This window comes from Hemitrygon akajei, chromosome 17, assembly GCF_048418815.1.
Source record: "Hemitrygon akajei chromosome 17, sHemAka1.3, whole genome shotgun sequence".
NCBI lineage: Eukaryota > Metazoa > Chordata > Chondrichthyes > Myliobatiformes > Dasyatidae > Hemitrygon > Hemitrygon akajei.
In genome coordinates, this window is record NC_133140.1 from 46,879,719 (window position 1) to 46,901,992 (window position 22,274).

At 39.1% G+C, this 22,274-nt stretch overlaps 1 protein-coding gene across 7 annotated transcripts in view; it reads left to right on the top strand.

The window, feature by feature from the left end:
• The window catches only part of znf423 (zinc finger protein 423), a 383,906-nt gene that overhangs the window by 327,255 nt on the left and 34,377 nt on the right, over positions 1–22,274 (top strand). For all 7 annotated transcript variants that reach the window (XM_073070049.1, XM_073070051.1, XM_073070050.1 and 4 more), the window contains 2 exons: positions 1,103–1,234; positions 10,033–10,148. In XM_073070049.1, coding sequence (XP_072926150.1) covers positions 1,103–1,234; positions 10,033–10,148 — 248 coding nt within the window. The remainder of the gene's footprint in view (positions 1–1,102; positions 1,235–10,032; positions 10,149–22,274) is intronic.

Sequence of the window (22,274 nt, forward strand, 5' to 3'; positions counted from 1 at the left end):
TTTATGTCACACATGTGCACCAAAGGGCCGGGTGAACCAGAACCTCACCTTACCCACTCCTGTCCCAATCTAGATAGGTACTCCATTTAGTTCAGGTTGATCCATTCAACCTGAACTGAATGATCCAGTTCATGTAGCATCACCGCATGCTGTGTCTTACTACTAGACCAGTGATGACTGTGTTGGGCATGGGACTGGGTCCAGAATGACTGTGGTTCAGTCAGGCCCAAGCTGAGATCCAATTTTACACTCAAGCAGGTGAGTAGATTGAAAATTGTCAGTGGTCACCATTGAGAGGAGGAATAGAAAGGCAAAACTATCTGTATTCTTAAAATGACAATTTGATTCATTATTGCCAGTCTTGATGTGTAAGGCATGCTACTGAACCATAGACTGAGTTAGAATGCAAACAGGTTAACCTTTCCCTAAATGAATTGTAATATAATAATTTATTGTAGCCTATATGATATGTCATAACAGTTAAAGATAGAAAATATCAACATGTAATATTGGTACATTTAGCCTTTGCCTCACTGCTTCTAAAAGCACAGCAGGAAAGGAGTTGTTTTGTCCAATCAAAAACATCTGTGGTCAGTGCAACTAATCCTGATTTGGTGACAGGCAGTTACCAAGAATCAGCAGGGTCCTAATCTGCTGTCATCAAATCTGATAGCATGTGATAAATCTGTCAGCTCCAAATGCTCATCTTCAGCTGCCAAAAATATTCCAAACCTAGGAATTTAGTAAAAGGCATAATACAATTGTGTTTATGAACTTAGGCCCATGTTGATTTATATTTTCTTTGTATTGTTGCTTTTCAAACCTTCACATTACATGTCGGTGCTTTGTGCACTTTAAGTGTAGTCTGGCATACATGCTGATTATTGAATACATAGATTTAAAACAGCACAATTTTAATTGTTGCTAGTTATGGGATTATGGTAAAACACTATTACAGATTGTTTACATTTTTGTTGTCTTTGTCCATACTTGATTCAGATATTGCTTGAATTTGTTTGGATGGTTACTTTATACACATTGGCAACTTGCTTTCTACGTTACACTTCTTTGTACTAATAGTTATCTTATTTGAACTTTACAGAGGAAGGAATCAATCATGAGTGCAAACTGTGTAACCAGATGTTTGACTCGCCGGCAAAGCTGTTATGTCACCTGATTGAACACAGTTTTGAAGGAATGGGAGGTACTTTTAAATGCCCAGTTTGTTTTACAGGTAAGGTGCACATTATAGAACTTGGATTAACCATTTTTACTTTTGCAAAGAAGACTTATTTTTAAATGTGAACACTCAAGAAATTTATCGTTAATCTGAAAATATTTGAAGAACTGTCACCAAATAAATGATCAAAAAGTTGGTCTGCAGAGTTAACTTTTTGTTTTGTTCTGTGCACTCCTGGCAGTGCTGCTGCAAGTTAACATTTTTAGCAAAGAAACAATCACTAACTTGGTTTCATTTTTCTGATATATTGAGAAGTGTCATGCATTTTATCCAGTATATTTGGCTTTTCTACAGAATTGTCAAAAAAAGTAGAACGCATTTTCTATTTTGAATTTAAATACACAAGTCTTTTGAAGCTAACGCACAGATCCAAAAAGCAATCACAAAGGCCAATGGAATGTTGGCCTTCATCTCATGGGGCTGTAGGGGAAAAAAGGGAGGAAGTTATGCTTCATTTGCTCGGAGCCTTGGTGATATCTCATTTGGAGTACAGCAGTGAGTTTTGGGAATTAGCAACAAGTTGTATATGTTAGCTCATATTCACTTGAGTATAGAAGATTGAGGGGTGACCTGATTAAGGTGTTTTAAGTTTTATGAGGATTCTCTAGGTTAGATTCAGAAAAAACTATTTCCTCTGGCTTGGGTTCAAAAACAGTGAGCAATTTCAAAAATAGAGCCATGCAGGATGAAATCAGGAAGTATGTGTTCTGAGAAGTACATATTATTTTTGCCCTTGCAGTTGTGAGTACTGAGATAATTGGTGGTTTCAGGACTGAGTTAATAGATTTTTATTCAGTAATGGCAATGAGGAATGGAATGAGTGCAAGAAAATGGAGTCTGGGTACAGATTAATGATGTATAATTAATTGATAGAGCGGGCTTGAGGGGAAAATTCAGCTATTCCTATGCTTTGGAATTGATGAAGAAAGTAAGATCCTCTTATCCTCCGTTGAGGTTGGTAACAACTGCTGTGGAGCAGGGTTTAAGATAATGTGGCAAAGAGAGGCGAACATGCTGAGGCATCAAAGAGAATCAATATGCACAGAGGAAGAGGCAAGCAGCACTTCAGTCAGAAAATTCAGAAGGAAGAGTGATCAAAAGGAAAATACTGTTAAAGCTGGAAATCTGAAATCAGAACAGTAAATACTGAATGTATGCTGTGGGACAGGTTGCATCAGTAGAGAGAGAAAGTGTTGACCTTTTATCAGAATTGGCAAATATTACAGATGCAACAGGTTTTAAATAAATACAGAGCCAAGGGAGAAAGGGGTTGCAAAGTGCAAACAGAGGTAGTACATGCGAGGTGAGAAGACAATGAACTGAAAAGTCTGAGTGAAGAGAAGACAGGAATGATAAAGTAATCAGAGTGGATCATAATCCAAGCCAAAAGAGATAAGAGTGGAGGAAGTAAAGAAACAAAAGATGCGTCTAGTGGAACTGTGCACCTGTGCAATTTCCAGAGATGTAAAGGATCTCGGCCCAAGATGTTGGCTATTTATTTCACTTCATAGACGCTATCTGATGAGCTGTGTTCCTCCAGCATTTTGTGTGTGTTGCTCTGGATTTCCAGCATCTTCAGAATCTCTTGTGTTTATGACTTCTCCATCCTTTCCTTTTACTTTGCTTCTCCCACTTTCCGCATTGCGTCACAATAATCGAAGGCCCTGTTATCTCTCAAATGTGTTTAGATTTTTCTTACTGGTTGTTGATTATCAACTATTGTTTCTTTTCTTTGAGTGGTTGCCCTTGACATTGAGTCAGCATTTGGTTGACTGTGGCATCAAAGTAATTGAAATTATTGGGGATAAAGTCTACTTTCAAAACTGTGAGAGTCCTCATGGCAATATGTTAGGCCCAACCTCTTCAGCCATTTCACCTGTTATTTTCCTCACATCTTAAGGTTAGGAAAGGAAATAATTGCTGTTAATTCTATTTGCATTTCCTCATAAAATAAACTGATCCATCTGTGAATGGAGTAGTAATATAAGTTGAAAAGTGGCAAATTTCATTCATGCTACATGTGCTAGACAATGCCATTCTCCAACAAAGTAGACTAACCACAACCCTTGATGTTCATTGCCAAGTCCCAAATCATCAGTATCTTGGAGGTCACCATTGAGGAGAAACTCAACTGGACCAGCCACATAAATGTCACATCTACTTGAGGTGGTCTAAAGGCTAGGTAACCTGCACTGAGAGGCTTCCACCATCTAAAAGGTATGTTGGCATTGTTAGGAATTGTTCTTCATTTGCGCAATCGAGTATAGCACCAACCATATGCAAGGAGCTTGACACTATCCAAAGCAAAGTACCGTGCTTGACTGGCACCCTAAATCTTCATTCCCACCATCACTGCCATTCTGTTGTGTGTACCATCTACAAAATGCACAGAATCTACTTGCCTGGTCAATTCCAAACCCACAACTTCAACCACCAAAAAAGAATGAGAGTAGCAGGTTCCCTTCCAAGTCCACTCACTCTGATTTGAAAATGTATCATCATTACTTCATCATCAGTTTTTACCTTCTCAAGACCATTTTGAAATCAAATGAAATGCTGGCCTTGTCACCAGCAGCTATATCCCAAAAAACTAATGTAGGGTATTGTTTTTCCTTGTCTTCCCCAATAAAATGTGGGTGGGAATGTCTGGTTGCCTTCCCTGATATTGATTGTGGGCAGGACATTGATCTGCAGCTATATGAACACACTACAGAAATTTGGATTGTTCTCCATAAAGGGAGATTTATTGAAACAGTTTTGAATAATGAGGAGATTTGTTAGATTAAATAAAGAAAAGCTACTTCCTATGATCTGTAGTGTACTACTGAGCAGGTGGTGGAAAGTTCAGCAGTGACTTTCTAAAGGGAGTTTGATATATACTTGAGGATATATCTTTAGGAGTACTGGGACCAGCAGAACATTGTGGGACATTTTAAAATGTCAAAGTGGATAAATCACCAGCTCTGGATAAATTGTACCAAGGTATTTAATACAAGAACAGGTTTTGACTATGATTTCCCATCCTATTTGTGCGGTGTCAGAGGAATGGAAAATTGTTGATGTACCATTGTTTAATGAAAGGGAGTATTCTGAGGGAGAACATAAATGTATTAACTGTGTGAATCCAGCATGAATTCATCACAGAAATGATGTGTTGAACTAACTAACTTAATTTTGTGACATAGTAGTAAGTTGCATCATTGAGGGTAGAGCTCATCTGAATTTGGCCAAACATTTGTTCCACATGGTAGTTAAAAGCAGTGAAAGCCATGGGAAGTTACCAGGCTGGAAACAATATTGGCTTAGAGTAGAAAGCAAGGGTTAGCAGGAATTATATTGATTCAAGAGTTGCATACAGTTAGGTTCTACAGGACTTGGTGCTAAGCTTCATGAATTTTGTGGTGCTGGTATAAATTCTTGGCTTAACTGTAGTAGAGGGAAAAATTGGTAATGACATTAAAATTGAAATCGTGGTTGACAATGAGTAAGAAACTCTGAGGCTACAGAACGATATTACTGGACTAGTTAGCTGTATGAAAAATTGCGATCTTGAGCTGTTGCTAGAGCTGGAGAATTGTAGTTTAGTTATGGGGTCCGACTACCCAAGGTTGAAGGAAGGAGACTGAAAGCAGATTTAATGACAGCATATAAAATTATTAGATACATACTGAGATCGGTAACCAAGGGCAAAGACTTAAACTGATTTATAAACGTGGAAAGGAATCTAGAAGTAATAATACTTCACTGAACGAGCCTGGAATCCACAGCTTAAAAAAGTGATGAAGGCAGAAATACTGTATCTTTTATTCCTTAGAAGTAGACTCTTACAAGGCCCAAGCTCACCTCATTGACCCTACCTGGCATGTAGCAGGGATATTTGTTGTCAGCTATGTTATTGACTAACATAGAAATTAATAACACAAAAAAAGATCTTGCAATTACATACCATAGAGTGACTACATTTGAAGCTCTGATGCAAATCTAGTCAAGGTTGACATTTCAGTCTATCTATATGATTAGAGTCATAGAGAAGTACAGCACAGAAACAGACTTTCTGGCCTATCTAGTCAGAATCAGAATCAGAATCAGACTTTAATTGCCAAGTACCTATGCACATACAAGGAATTTACTTCCGGCAGATGTTGTCTCTCTGCTCATAACAATAATAATGATAAATATAAATGAAAATATAGATTATACATACAGGTAGCGCAATCCAAGTAATAGTTAGCCGACAGTTAACCAGCAGTTAACTGTTCAGCAAAGTGACCGCAGTAGGGAAAAAACTTCTCCAGTGCCTATTAGTCTTAGTCTGGAGGGATCTGAAGCGCCTACCAGACGGAAGCAGATCAAACAGTCCGTGCGCAGGATGGGAGGAGTCCTTTATGATGTTCCCCGCCCTCTTCTTCAACCTGGAAGAGTACAGGTCCACAATAGAGGGCAGGGAGGCTCCAATGATGCGCTCGGCAGTCCTCACTGTGCGCTGTAGTCTGGTTCTATCCTGCTTGGTGGCGGCTCCAAACCACACAATGATGGAGGTGCACAGGACAGACTCAATGACTGCAGTGTAGAACTGCAGCAGCAATTCCTGAGGCAGACCGTATTTCCTCAAGAGCCGCAGGAAATACATCCGCTGCTGGGCCTTCTTCAGGATGGAGCTGATGTTCTGCTTCCACTTCAGATCCTGAGAGATGGTGGTTCCCAGGAACCTGAAGTTCTCCACGGTCCATGCCAAAACCATTTAAACTGCCTACTCCCATCGACTTGCACCAGAACCATAGTCCTCCACATCCCTACCATCCATGTACCTATCCAAACTTCTCTTAAATGTTGAAATCAATGTTACATGCACCACTTGTGCTGGCAGCTCATTCCACAATCTCACAATCCTCAAAGTGAAGAAGTTGTTCCTATGTTCTCACCTGGGTGGTCCTGCTGAAGTGCAAAGCCTTGCATTTGTCTGCATTAAATTCCATCTGCCATTTTTCAGCCCGCCTTCCAGCTGATACAGATCCCTCTGTAAGCCATGATAGTCTTACTCTCTGTCCACTACATCCCCATCTTGGTATCATCCACAAATTTGCTGATCTAGTTAACCACATTATCATCCAGATCATTGATATATATGACAAACAAGAAAGAACCCAGCACCAATCTGTGTGGTACAGGTAGTCCCCAAGTTACGAACGTCCGACTTACAGACAACTTGTACTTACGAACCGAGGAAGGAGAATGTCGTCCGCCATTTTAAGTTGTTGCCGTTGACACTGTGTTGAGTGTTTAACTTTGTATTTGGCTTAAATTTTTCTTACTAAGATTCACCCTGAACCACTCCCCCCCCCCCACCCCCCGCCCCCCGTTCCAGTCGGCTGGTGGTGCAGTGAGATCAGCGCCGGGCTGGAGAACGTAGGTTTCCGAGTTCGATCCAGTGACAGACCGCTCCCATGCTGGGTTGTTGTCGATCCAGTGACTCCCATACCATCCGTGTCGGGTTGATATCGAGCTCGCAACTCAACCTCGTTAAAAAAAACACTGCCACCTCCAGTTTAAATTCCCATGTGGAATATTGTGGATGATCAAATACCCAAACCCAGCACAGCCCCCACTTGTCCCATTCAGCCTGTCTCAGTGAGGTGGTCGTTAGGACCCAACGGACCTCAGGAGCCGGCGGAGGTCAGGACCCGACGCCCGCAGTGTTTCTGTTCCGTTGACGGGAAGCGATCGCGATTGAAAATAAAGTGGAATTAATAAAGCGTTTGGAAAGAGGTGAAACGCCATCGGTCATTAGAAAAGCGTTAGGCTACAGTCGGTCAACGATTGGAACAATTTTAAAGGATAACGGATAAAGTGAGAATAATGGAGCATGTGAAAAGCCCTGCCCCGATGAAAGCTACAATTATTACTAAGCAACACAGTGGTTTAATTATTGGAATACATATGTTTCTTAAGTGTTTTATATGCATAGAAAGGTAAAATATATACTGTATACTAAGACAAACGTTTGACTAACTGACGCTAAATAATACCGGATGTACTTGTTTCGACTTACCTACAAATCTGACTTAAATACGGACTCAGGAACAGAACTCGTACGTAACCCAGGGACTGCCTGTATACCATTAGTCACAGGCCTCCAGTTAGAGAGGCAACCCTTTACTACCACTCTTTGGCTTCTCCCATAAAGCCAATGTCTAATCCAATTTACTACCTCACCCTGACTGCCAAGCAACTGAGCCTTCTTGACCAGCCTCTCAGGCGGGACCTTGTCAAATGCCTTACTAAAGTCCATGTAGACAACATCCACTGCCTTGCCTTTATCCACTTTCCTGTTAACTTGCTCAAAAATCTCTTATAGATTGGTTAGACATGACCTACAGTACCTCACACAAAGCTATGCTGACAATCCTTAATCAGTCCACGTCTATCCAAATACCTATATATCCAGCCCCTTAGGATACCTTCCAATAACTTTCCCACAACTGATGTCAGACTCACTGGCCTATAATTTCCTGGTTTATATTTAGAGCCTTTTTTAAACTGCGGAACAACATTGGCTATCCTCCAATCCTGTGTTACCTCACCTGCTGTTAAAGATGTTTTAAATATCTCTGTTAGGGTCCCATCAATTTCTGCACTTGCCTCCCATAGGGTCCAAGGGAACACTTTGCCAGGGCCTGGTGATTGATCCACCCTTATTTGCCTCAGTCTAGCAAACACCTCCTCCTATGTAATCTGCACAGGATCCATGAAGTTGTTGCCACGTTGCCTCACTTCTATAGGCTCTGTATTGGTCTCCTGAGTAAATACAGCATTAATTTAAGATCTACCCCATCTGTTTTGACTCCACAGATGGTTTACTATTCTGGTCTTGCAGAGGACCAATCTTGACCCTTGCAATCTTTTTGCTCTTAACATATCTGCAGAATCCCTTCAGATTCTGCTTCACCTTGTCTGCTAGAGCAACTTCATGCCTTCTTTTAGCCGTCCTGATTTCTTGCTGAAGTGTTCTCCTGCATGGATTACTACATGATGTATCTGCAGTTGCATTGATCCATATTATGTTTTCTTTAGAGCAGGGGCCCTGCAATCCTTCCCCCTGGTAGTACATGACATTCTTAAGTCCATTCCCCAATCTCAAATAAAACTAAAACTTGTCTGGTGCTATCTGGAATACAGCTTGGCCTACATTGCTTTAATTTTCTTTTCAGTTTTATCGCATCAGGAATAACAGTTTCCCTTCCCATGGTTTGATATTTTTGTCAGGCACTATGCTCTTAATTGGATATCAAATTCTTTATTATTTTGTGGAATGCAGATTTATTCTTCTTCAATGAAGTGTGGTTGTCAGTTTGCCTCATTTTAATCTAGAACTCTGTCCCTTGAAGGCCACAGAGGCAACACTGTGAGTTCAGGGGTGACAACTGGTTACATTGATGAATTAAGCTGAGGCACCTCACTGAATTTAAAATGTTTCTGTTGTTAGTATTTAATTTTGTTTCTTGCATCTTATGAACAAAGTTTGAATAGACCAACAAAGTGCAGAGGTAGTGAGCTAATTTAGTATCTGCTCTCACTTCTGACAGTAGCAATAGTATCCAGAGCTGAAAATTCTGAATTCAGATTCAATTTAGGAATGTGTATAAGCTTCAGGAGATTTATGCTCAGGTTTTTTAGTTCAGTTTAGAAGTTTTCACAGCATTAATCACCCAATTTCACAATGATTTTACAAATAAACTAACTTTGATGTAACAGTATTATTGCACTGTTATTGGTGTTATTGCAGCTGTAGTTTTATTTTCAAAGGGTATGGAATCCCTAGATTATTTATTGCTTTACTAGAAATTGAGAAATGTACTATTGTGTGCCCAGTACAAGTTTGCAACTTCAGTAAAGCATTGGACTAATGTTATGTTATTCAGTATAAGATGCTACTAATTAATACATTGATTGATTTCCCCAATGTGTTACATTGGCATAAATTTGAGCATAAATTTTTGAAGTCGACAGTTGACCTCCGTACTTAAGCTTTATTGACCTATTGACATGCACGAAATTGGCAGAATTGCCATGGCGTACTGCATCAACTTGAATAAAATAGATGAGACCCTGTGCAGTGTATTGAAATTCACAGCATTTCATAAAATTGAAATATTATTGTGTGCACAATACTAGCCTGTCTGCTTAGATGTGAACAGTCTTGAAAGTGCTCCTTTAGTTTCAATTATGAGCATCTTTTATTTAAATAAATGCAAGAAACCAATTGATATATACAAGAAAGAACAACATGTTCTTACTTTGGTTTGATCTCCTTTTGTTTTCTCACAGCTGTTGGTTTATGCTAACACTAAGAACCATGTGGAAGTGAATAGTGAAAATGATTTCATGAGTAGGTGGCCAAGTTTCATCACGGGATACGGGCCAATAATTATCAATGCTAAAATAATTACCTAATATCTGTGGTAGCATTTAGGTTTATAATTTATATTGAGTAATTAAATAGTGATTCAATGTAGGTAGATCAGAGCAATAAACCAAAGCACATGTACAGACTAAAAAGCGCTCCAGTATGCAAGATGTTATAAATAAGTGAAACTCCAGTCTTGAAATGTTAAATTATTAATATTGTCTACATAGTGAATTAAATTTAGTGAAACAAAAAAAAATGATTTATTGATAAATATCACAAGGTCTGTGGGGGATTTGGCTCAGTGTGGTAATAATAGACATACAGCTGGGAATGGCAGCCGAGTTCTACAGCAGATGCACTTCTGATCACTTTCAATTATTTTCAGTCTTCGTGCAGGCAAACAAACTACAGCAACATATCTTCGCAGTACATGGGCAAGAAGATAAGATTTATGACTGTTCACAATGTCCACAGAAATTCTTCTTTCAGACTGAACTTCAGGTATGCTTCAGAATACTGTGTAACTGTTTATTTAATAATGATTCTTTCTTTATTGATAAGAGCCCGTGGTGTTACAGAAAAAAGATGCTAGCTTGGACAGTAGATTGGCAGAAGTCGAAGTGGGGGTGGGGAAGGGGGGCTTTTCTAGTTGACTGCCGGTGACTAGTGCTGTTCTGTAGGGTTACTTTTATTACCTTTCCATTACTTTTCACGAAGGAAAGAGGTGCCACCTTTGCAGGGCGCCCAGAGGAGATTCATGAGAATGATCCAGGACATGAGAAAGGTTATCATGTGAGGAGTGTTTGATGCTCTGGGCCTGTAGTTGAAGCTTGGAAGAGTGGGATGGTGAGGGGAGGATGGTGCGAAATCTCATTGAAACATTCCGAATCTTGAAAGGCCGAGATAGAGAGGATGTGGAGAGGCTGTTTCCAACAGTGGGAGAATCTAGGGCCAGAGGGCACCCTGTCAGAATAAAGTCTTTCCCTTTAGAACAGAAATTAGGAGGAATTTCTTTACCAAGAAGGTGGAGAATCTGTGGAATTGATCACTACAAATGGCTTTGGATGTCAAGTCATTGGGTATATTTAAAGCAGAGGTTGATAGGTTCTTGATTAGTAAGGGTGTCAAAGGTTACGGGAAGAAGACAGGAGAATGGAGATGAGAGGGGAACAGACTTGATGGCCAAATTGCTTAATTCTGGTTTTATATCTTATGATCTAACTCTATTGATTTAATATTTGTTGCTTGTTCCATGTCACTGAAAAAGCTGACTCTGGATGGACTCTTTCAAATTTACTTTAAAAAATAGTTAAACTTACTGATGTGTTTTATCCTCAAACGCTTGTTTGCTGCAATGCTTCTTCGAACAGTTAATAATTCTGTGATGGTGTTTTATTGAGTTTTACATCTAACTTTTAAACCTCTGTACTTGACATCAAATTTTTCTCCATTTGCTATCTGTGCAGAACTTGTCTCTTCCAATTATGCCTTTTAAGCACAGCAGTTCCTGTACTACTACTTAAGGAAGTTTGCAGATTTTGGCATGAAAGTATCATTATTGAGCAGGGTTAATGAAAACAAATGAAGACAAAAGACTTGGGTAATGATGGGATGGGAGGGGAATGAAAAAACACCAGAGAACTGAAAATGAATAAGTTCTATATAAAAGCGTTCCAGGTAACTCTTAAACAGCAGTCCATTTTGACATATGATACCAATTATCCTAGTGGTGATCAGATAGTAGTTTGCATTGATGCAAATTGACTCAGTATAATGAAGACATTTTCTGTGACCCCAATTGCTTTGATAACTGGAACAGTTCCAGTATGCTCATCCTTGCTACTAAGATTAGCTGTACTGCCCTGTTTGCACTATTCAGAGCAGTCTGTTATATTAAAAAAAATGTTTTCTGTACAAGCACAACTGCTGAACTTAGACCAGGAAATTAAGGTTGTACACTGGGGTCTGGATGGTCTTATGATTTTTGGGATTGGATAAAACTTGATAAAGTTTCTTGTTTACATTGCATTTGTTCAAATGAAAACCTAAATACCAAGCAGTTAGTGGTGCCAATAGATTTTTGTAAATTTCATTTTTAGAAACAGAAAAAACTACAGCACAATACAGGCCCTTCGGCCCACAATGCTGTGCCGAACAAGTACTTACTTTAGACAATACCTAGGGTTACCAATAGCCCTCTATTTTTCTAAGCTCCATATACCTATCCAGGAGTCTCTTAAAAGACTCTGTCACATGCACCTCCACCACCATCGCCAGCAGCCCATTCCACGTACTCACCACTCTCTGCATTAAAAAAAACTTACCCCTGACATTTCCTCTGTAACTACTTCCAAGCACCTTAAAATTGTGCCCTCTTGTGATAGTCATTTCAGCCCTGGGAAAAAGCCTCTGACTATCCACATGATCAATGTCTCTCATCATCTTTTTCACTGTCACACTTAATTGGTCCTATTCTCTCACGTCTTATCCTCTTGCTCTTCGCATACTTGTAGAATGCCTTGGGGTTTTCCTTAATCCTGCTTGCCAAGGCCTTCTCATGGCCCCTTCTGGCTCTCCTAATTTCATTCTTAAGCTCCTCTTGCTAGTCTTATAATCTTCTAGATCGCTATCATTACCTAGTTTTTTAAAAAATATTTTTAGAATAATGAAGCACAGAAAGAAACCCTTTGGCCCACAGTGTCCATGCTGACTACTGACCCTCATCCTATTACCTTCTCCCACATTCCCTTCAACTTCCCCAAGATTCCAAACCTTGCCTCCAAATCAACGGCCAAGTAACTAACAATTTTCATGTCTTTGGTATGCATTGTGGCTATTAAGACTTGAATTTATTGCCTGCAAGAAGGTGGGAACAAGAAGCCTTCTTAAACTTGCTACTACTGACTTGTTGGTGAGGTATTTTAATAATGCTGTAGAATAGGGAATTCCAAGATCCTGGAGTTGGCAGCCCATGACTTTCTGTATAAATTTTACCCAATATTTTCAGGAAAATTTACAATACCATGAATGGATATGTCACTGGGTTTATCTCCAAAGATCTTTTAACTTTTTTTTTAATCCTATGTCTGGTCTTATAATTGTACTACCATTGACATGCTAGTGCTCATAATAAATAAATATATGAAATGCATCCATTAATGCATCGACCAAAATGTGGTAACATATCCCTTAGAATATATTTAGCAATCAGTTAAGACCCCAAGAGCATGTTCAATGTATTCTTTAACTGTAGGCTTAAGCAAATTATTTAAACACAACCACATACCTCTATTTAATATTTTTGCTTGATGTTGCACAAAATGTTGCATTCCCTTTTGAAGCCCATTTGTTATTTTGATGCCTATTTAATTCAGCTAGCAATCAGTCAAGCCAGTGCTTTTCCACACACAAGACAAATGGTACTAAGCAATCACTTGCTGCCGAAGTAGAGCAAATTATCAAAGTACACCCAGGACACATGCTTATGTCTTTTATGTAAACTATCCTTAAGATGTTGCTTTTACAATAAACTTACTGGAACTATTACTGGGGATCTGACATGATCACTGGTTGGTAAACAAGATACTGCAGATACTGTAAGTCTGAAACAAAAATGGAAAATGTTGGAAATACTTAACAAATAAGTCTGTATCTGTGGAACAATAAACTGTTTCAAGTGTTAATATTTAGCAGAACTAGGGAAAAGTTAAAAAGAAGATTTTGCAAAGAATTGGGGAGAGGTAGAAAGAACAGAAAAGAAGGTTTGGTGAACTGATTTACAGTTGAAATCAGAAGTTTACATACACCTTAGCCAAATAAATTTAAACTCAGTTTTTCACAATTCCTGACATTTAATCCTAGAAAACATTCCCTGTCTTAGGTCAGTTAGGATCACTACTTTATTTTAAGAATGTGAAATGTCAGAATAATAGTAGAGGGAATGATTTATTTCAGCTTTTATTTCTTTCATCACTTTCCCAGTGGGTCAGAAGTTTACATACACTTTGTTAGTATTTGGTAATATTGCCTTTAAATTGTTTAACTTGGGTCAAACGTTTTGGGTTGCCTTCCACAAGCTTCTCACAGTAAATTGGTGGAATTTTGTTCAATTCCTCCAGACAGAACTGGTGTAACTGAGTCAGGTTTGTAGGCCTTATTGCTCGCACACCCTTTTTCAGTTCTGCCCACAAATTTTCTATCAGATTGAGGTCAGAAAATGATGTCAAGTCTGGTTCATCCTTGGGAGCAATTTCCAAACGCCTGAAGGTACCACGTTCATCTAAACAAACAATAGTACGCAAGTATAAACACCATGGGACCACGCAGCCGTCATACCACTCAGGAAGGAAACGCATTCTGTCTCCTAGAGATGAATGTACTTTGGCACGAAAAGTGCAAATCAATCCCAGAGCAACAGCAAACGACCTTGTGAAGATGCTGGAGGAAACAGGTAGACAAGTATCTATATCCACAGAAAAACGAGTCCTATATCGACATAACCTGAAAGGCTGCTCAGCAAGGAAGAAGCCACTGCTCCAAAACCGCCATAAAAAAGCCAGACTACAGTTTGCAAGTGCACATGGGGACAAAGATCTTACTTTTTGGAGAAATGTCCTCTGGACTGATGAAACAAAAATTGACCCGTTTGGCCATAATGTCCGTTGTTATGTTTGGAGGAAAAAGGGTGAGGCTTACAAGCCGAAGAACACCATCCCAACCGTGAAGCATGGGGGTGGCAGCATCATGTTGTGGGGGTGCTTTGCTGCAGGAGGGACTGGTGCACTTCACAAATTAGATGGCATCATGAGGAAGGAACATTATGTGGATATATTTTGAAGCAACATCTGAAGACATCAGCCAGGAAGTCAAAGCTCGGTTGCAAATGGGTCTTCCAAATGGTCAATGACCCCAAGCATACTTCCAAAGTTGTGGCAAAATTGCTTAAGGACAACAAACTCAAAGCATTGGAGTGGACATCACAAAGTCCTGACCTCAATCCGAAAATTTGTGGGCAGAACTGAAAAAGTGTGTACGAGCAAGGAGGCCTACAAACCTGACTCAGTTACACTAGCTCTGTCTGGAGGAATGGAACAAAATTCCAGCAACTTGCTGTGAGAAGCTTGTGGAAGGCTACCCAAAACGTTTGACCCAAGCTTAGCAATTTAAAGGCGATGCTACCAAATACTAGCAAAGTGTATGTAAACTTCTGACCCACTGGGAAAGTGATGAAATAAATAAAAGCTGAAATAAATCATTCTCTCTACTATTATTCTGACATTTCACATTCTTAAAATAAAGTAGTGATCCTAACTGACCTAAGACAGGGAATGTTTTCTAGGATTAAATGTCAGGAATTGTGGAAAAACTGAGTTTAAATGTATTTGGCTAAGATGTATGTAAGCTTCTGACTTCAACTGTATGTGATGGCATTCAATCTGCTTTTTGCTTCTTGGTTAGTTTGTTTTGCACTAAACCAAAGGTACCTTCCAGACTCGCAATAAACATACTTGTAGATACATAGCTTTCTTTACTTTTTATCTCGCATGTGATTCTATAACTTTATCCCCTGAGGGATTGATTCAAGTACATTTCCATGATTCTACCTAATCCATAGTCCTTTCTCATTTGCAAGCAATACAAATATATTCATCTGTGCAGTGGGTTACATTTGCCTTCATCAGATTTTACAGAAATGATTAGTGTTGAGAATGGGTACCTTGGTGAAGTTTTCTATCTTCCTGCTATTCCTTCCTGTCAGAAACCAATGTAACTAAGATCAGCCCACTGACTTTAAATAGGGTGATAATCATACCATGGTCAATTTCTCTTTTAAATTTTATATTTCAAAAGCATCGGTTTTGCTGTTCCACATTGTAACCCATTCTCACCAATAAAATGATTGAAAAGCAGAATTCTGCAATTATATATGTACAGGGTAGTACAAACAATTTGTATTTTGTTTCAAGCCATGTTGTGGTTTGGAGTCTGTTTATTTTAAATCTGGGTAAAGTTGGCAATGCAGATTTGAAAGCAAAATTACAGAATACAGCAGTTATTCCCACATTATGATAAATTTTCCATGAAACCTTTGCTATTCTCTGAGGCAAGCAGGCCAAACATAATTTGGATAACCCACACCCACAGTTAGACATTTTGTTATTTTTGCATCTCACAGATTAAATGTACCTCATACTGACACTATTTAATGGCACTAATTCCAGCCTCTTCTTTGCCTCTTAAAAACACGGTAATAGCATACTGTTAATCAAATGAAAAAGCTAAAACCAATCATGTCTTGAGTGCACAAATAATTTTTTTCTGTCAGCGTAGTGGAGCTCCTGAATACACTAATTCAATTAGCTGAAGAGTGGCAGTAATCAGCAAATAACAAGGCTCATTTAGTGAACTTAAAGCAAAAGTTCTAGCGTTTAAAATTTAACAGTGATGCAGTTCCTCTGCTTAACAAGGGGTTGATTAATGTGCTCATGCTAACAATAGTTAAAAGTCCTGGTCCTCAATAATCAGTGCAGAGAGGATTTTCTTCCCTTCTGTGTTCACTGGCTTCCTGCTGGTGCACTGATTATTGAGGATCCTGTGCTTGCGTGAACGACATCACACTGCAAGGGGGATTAGTATTTAGGAAAACAAGAACTAAAATATTTCAGACAAAGACTTACATTAGTATATTGATTGAGATGTACGAAAGGTGACATGACATAATTATTTGTCTGTTGGCCCAACGTCATCTGTGAAATTAACTGATGACTATTTGGTGCTCTGTACAAAGCTCTTGTTTTAATTGTCGGTGGGAAGGTCAGGCAGGTGGAAAATGTAAAAGCAGATGACATGGTCAAGGATATGATCTTGTCAGTTGAAGGATGCATTGCAGAATTGGCAGTCAATGGGTCATGGAATGCTCTGATTCACAGTTTTTCCTTTCTAATTTTATTTAATCTTGTGCAAACTTAACATTGTGAGAGTTTAAGGTGGGGGGGGTAATGCTTTAAATAATTATAGTGCCATGTTCTGCAAAAGCATTCAGGAGTAGATTTGGTAGGACTGGTTATTTGCATTTATTCAGGGTTTTCTTTGGTAGTTTGTGTTAAGCATCTGCCTACCTTATTTGTAACTTATCTGCAGGCCATTAAATGATGTAACTGTAATGCATGAAGACTTCAAAGCCTGGATTCTGCTAGCATATTCTGGGCACCTTTTATCATTGTACACCCTAACAAACCCTGGTCTTGATGACCATGGAAGCCAAAAGTCAATGAAAGGAAACCCTTTGGATAATGCAGTTGGAAAAACTGAAGCTTCAGAATGTCTCTGACAGATGTGAATGAGGCTTTGCACACTGGCAAATCTTTGACAACTGTCAAAGGTGTGAGAATTCTTTACACACTGCTGACATTCAGAAGCATGTTGCAATATTAAAATTGCATGAAAAATTTTAAATATTTTTAATGTAATAATATCAACCAAGAGTGCTGTAGGTAATTACAGTCATTACCTTGCACATCTTCCTTGCAAGTCCCAATTAAGTCAGCAGAGTTTCAGATCCTGGACTGGCTCACGGTCTGATAGTTGAGTACCCCAGTATAATACTGAAGAAGCTCAGCAAGATGGAATTCTGCTGCTAAGTGCAATGAGGAGTCCAGTCACAGTAGTTACCGAAACTTACAGTTCCAATTAGAATCAGAATCAGGTTTATTATCACCGGTATGTGTTGTGAAATGTGTTAACTTAGCAGCAAAAGTTTAACCCAACACATAATATAGAAGACAAACAAAAATAAATAAATAAAATCAATTACAGTATTCATATATTGAATAGATTAAAAATCATGCAAAAAGCAGAAATAATATATTTTAAAAAGTGAGGTAGTGTTCACGGGTTCAATGTCTATTTAGGAATCAGATAGCAGAGGGGAAGAAGCTGTTCCTGAATCACTGAGTGTGTGCTTTCAGTCTTCTGTACTCCTACCTGATGGTAACAGTAAGAAACAGGCATGCCCTGGGTGCTGGAGGTCCCTAATAATGGATGCTGCCTTTCTGAGACACTGCTCCTTGAAGATGTCCTGGGTACTTTGTAGGCTAGTACCCAAGATGGAGCCAACTAAATTTACAATACTCTGCAGCTTCTTTTGGTCCTATGCAGTAGCCATTTCCACCCCCCCCCCCCCATACCAGACCGTGATGCAGCCTGTCAGAATGCTCTCCACAGTGCATCTATAGAAGTTTTTGAGTGTATTTGTTGACATACCAAATTTCTTCAAACTCCTAATGAAGTATAACCAAATCCCTTCAAACTCTAATGAAGGCAATGTCTTACCTTCTTTATAACTGTATCAATATGTTGGGACCAGGTAAGGTCCATAGAGATCTTGACACCCAGGAACTTGAAACTGTTCACTCTCTCCACTTCTGATCCCTCTTATGAGGATTGATATCTGTTCCTTCGTCTTACCCTTCCTGAAGTCCATAATCAGTTCTTTCGTCTTACTGATGTTGAGTGCAAGGTTTTTGCTGCGACACCACTCCACTATTTGGCATATCTCGCTCCTGTACGCCTCTTGTCTCCATCTGAGATTCCACCAACAATGGTTGTATCATCAGCAAATTTATAGATGGTATTTGAGCTATGCCTAGCCACATAGTCATGGGTATAGAGAGAGTAGAGCAGTGGGCTAAGCATACACCCCTGAGGTGCACCAGTGTAACTTCTCAATCAGGATTGTGGTAATGATGGTATTAAATGCTGAGCTATAGTCAATGAACAGCATCCTGACATTGGTATGTGTTTGTGTTGCCCAGGTGGTCTAAGGCTGTGTGAAGAGCCATTGAGATTGCATCTGCTGTTGACCTATTGTGGCAATAGGTAAATTACAATGGGTGCAGGTCCTTGCTGAGACAGGAGTTCAGTCTACTCATGACCAACTTCTCAAAGCATTTCATCATTGTGAGTGCTACTGGATTATAGTCATTAAGGCAGCTCACATTATTCTTCTTGGGTAACTAATAGTAATTTTAGGACATGATGCCATTCAAATAGGTAAATGCCAGTGAAAACCGCTGGCATTTGCAAGTAAAACCTGGGCCCTATTTACAAAATGCTTCTTCGTAAGACAGCCAGCAATTGAAGACCTCATAATATTCAATAAAGATTTCTTCAACATTTAAATACCTAGGAACAAGATATCATAATCTTGGTGTAGTGTGTTATAGTTTGGTTTACATTTTGAGTGTTTGAGCTCAAAGAAGTCATTTAGATTTGCCTGCTTATCTATGGAAAAGTTATGCAAATGATTGTTCATTCTATTTGAAGATATTTGATGCAAAAATGCAGCATTAATCTTTCTAAGGTGTGTGTAGATTAGCAGATAACATCTGCATCATTGTGAAATATGTCTCCTACTGCTCAGTAAAGAATTGCATTGATTCTGTAGTTGTGATGAAATTTACAGCTACGTCTTTCCTGTGGTTCTAACTGAAATTGAAAAGCATGGAGATGTAGAAAAGTAAATATACAACATTATTTTTGAATTAAAAATCAAAAATGAATGGAAAATTTCCAATATTGCTGATCATCCTCACTTGATAGAGGTGGAAGGTGGTCTTATTTGAGCTGATCATTCACTGCCTTGGTAACCAATTTTAGAAGTGCATCTCTCTTTAGTGTTAACTTTTGGATCAGATTTTCACACAGGTTTGTTCTGAAAGCAGAAGCCTTTTATGATTTCTTCCAGAAGAAGGAGCTGGTGAGCCAGCTGGAAATAACCATAGGATGTTGCTACTCAAGAATTCTTTTGGCCTGACACTTTACATTCCTCTAAGCAAGGTATCTGAAGTATTGAAGTTTCACTCACCAGTTAAAAAAAGTATCAGGCAAATTGCTTTGATATTGGAAGTACTGGTACAATTGGGGATGCTTTTCTGATGTCCCTGCTTCTGTTTCTATAAAACCAATTGTAACACCAGGATAGCATTGTTCTGAATGAGAACTGAGATTCATTCACTCTTGATGAGGAGGATACATTGTAAAAAGGGGAAGAGAGCGATTGCCTATTTTTTCTCTGACCCCAATATCTCTAGAAGCTATCACTGACTGCCTTCTTATAAGTCCATTTGCAATTTGCTGTTCATCAAGGCTGTGGCTGCTTCACTTACTTGCACTGTTGTTCAATCCAAATAAAATTGGCAAGAATGGCACCCAAAGGAGGTTGAAAGAAGGAAGTGATTTAGAAGTTGTTTAACTCTCGACAATCCAAACAGCAGGGTGGCACACAGGCCCTCTGATCCAATTACTTGCAGCTGAATGTCTCTTTAAGAACTGCTTCACTTGCTCTGTGATAATGATCTTGTTAGCATTTCCTGTAGGTTGAGTGCTATTGGTGCACTCTTTCACCATAAGCCAATATAGTACTGCACAGAAGTCTTAGACGCAGTAATATAGCTAAGGTGCCTAAGACTTTTGCATAGTATAGTATTTGTCAACCTGGAGCACAGAATGAGTTTGTAAGTCTAGTGGGAGCAAAGGATGTTGGGAATGGTGAGGGTGGAGCACCATGGGAGGACAGGTGGTTGAGAAGGAGTGCCAAGGGCAGGGTGGTGCATGTGCAGACGCATCCAGCCCTGTGACACCAGGCAAGGTCAGTTTTCAGCATCCTAACTTCATATTTGTGTCTAAGACTTTTGCACAGTACTGTATGCCTCCTTTTTCTGATACCTTTACCAAGAGAAAAAAGATTTTGACCATCTACCTTATCTATGCCTCTCATAATCTTTTATACTTCTATCAGGCCACCACACAGCTCACTTTGCTCCTGGGAAAGCCAGTCCAGCTGTCCAATCTCTCTCCAGCACAGTTACATTATTCCTGTAACATGGCAGCAAGAGCTGCAAACAATACTCACGTGGTTTAGCCAATATTTTGTAAAGTTGCAACATAAATTTCCAACTCCTACTGTATATGCTCCCAGCAAAGCCGTACTGACAATCTCCCAATGAGTCCCTGTCTTTCTATGTATACATTAAACCTTTCCCTCACAATTTTATCTATTAATTTCCTTACCACTGATAGAGGGCTCAGCAGTCCATTGTTACCTGGCTCACACCCTTCTTAAACAAACAACATTAGCTCTCCTCCAGTCTTCTGGGATCTCACCTGTGGTTAACGAAAATGCAACAATCTCCACCAGGGTCACAGCAATCTCCTTCATTGTTTCTCATAGTATTCTGGCTCTGGAGATTTAGCCATCCAAATTCATCCTACTGATTCAATCTGCTGATTACTGACATAGCTGGGAGCTGTACAACAACAACTTGTATTTAAATTGTACCTTTCAATTATGGAAACCTGTATTTATAGAAATACCTTTATAATAGCAAACTGTTCTGAGGGGCTTCACAGTGCAATCAAAGTGTTTGACGCCCTGAGATTAATAATGAGATATTTTGGCAGAGCTTACCCATTTAACGATGAGAACTGGGTAACTTTGACATATGATTCTTTGGTGTGTTGGTTGTTAATGCAAACAACACATTTCACTGTGTTATTCCATGTTCGTGTTAAGTGAATCTGAATATAAAGACCCAGTAACAAAAACAAGGCTAAAAAAACACTCATGGTAATTAAAGTAAGCTTTCATTTTGCCATAATTAATCCAATGATTGGGTTCACAAAAATAAACAAATATGAGACTTGCCTGGTTTACAAACTATTGGTTTGGTCATAACAGGAATATGGACTCATTTCTTGGTGTCACGCTTTAGGAAAACTGGGAAGGTTTTGTAGAGCAATCAGAAGACATTTGCCAGAATGATTTCGGGGATGAGGGACCGAAGTTATGTGGAAAGGTAAAGGAGCTAGAGAATGTTGTGAGGATATCTGATGGAGATTTTAAAGTCTTGATGAGTATAGGTAGAGTAAGAAAAGAAAAATTTGTCCCTATTGTCTGAACATCCAAAATCTAGGGGCCATAGAATAAAGATGATTAACAAAAGAACTAGAAGTGACACAAGGTGATTTTGTTTTTACGCAGCTGATGATTAAGATATGGAATGCACTCCCAGAGGAAGTTATGCAATGTTCAAAGGAGTTGTGGATAAGTACTTGCAGGAAAGTGCAAAATAAGATCTTTGTCAAAGAGTGAGGTTTTAAGGATAGAAAGTGGTGTAAGAAAGCAGAGGAATTCCAGAACAGAGATATGGATACTGAAGTCAATGGTGAGACAGTAAAATGAGGAGTCATCAAAAGGCCAGAAATACACGTGCAAGACATGGTAGGGAGCAGTGTGATAAGGTTGGAACACCACAGAACCATTTGTAAACAATAAAAATTTTAAAACTTGCTGAACATATAGCCCGTTTAGATTGGAGAGCCCATGAATCATGATTGTTATAGATTGGTATAACTGAGGACACAGAGAATAATATTTGATGTTCTTAAAGGCTGGAATGTGATCTAACAGTGAAGTGGGGTGATGATTAGAAAACCTACAGCATAATACAGGCCCTTCAGCCCACAATGCTGTGCCGAATAGTACCTAGTTTAGAAATTACCTCTGTTTACCCATAGCCATCTATTTTTCTAAGCTCCATGTACCTATCCAGGAGTCTCTTAAAAAAC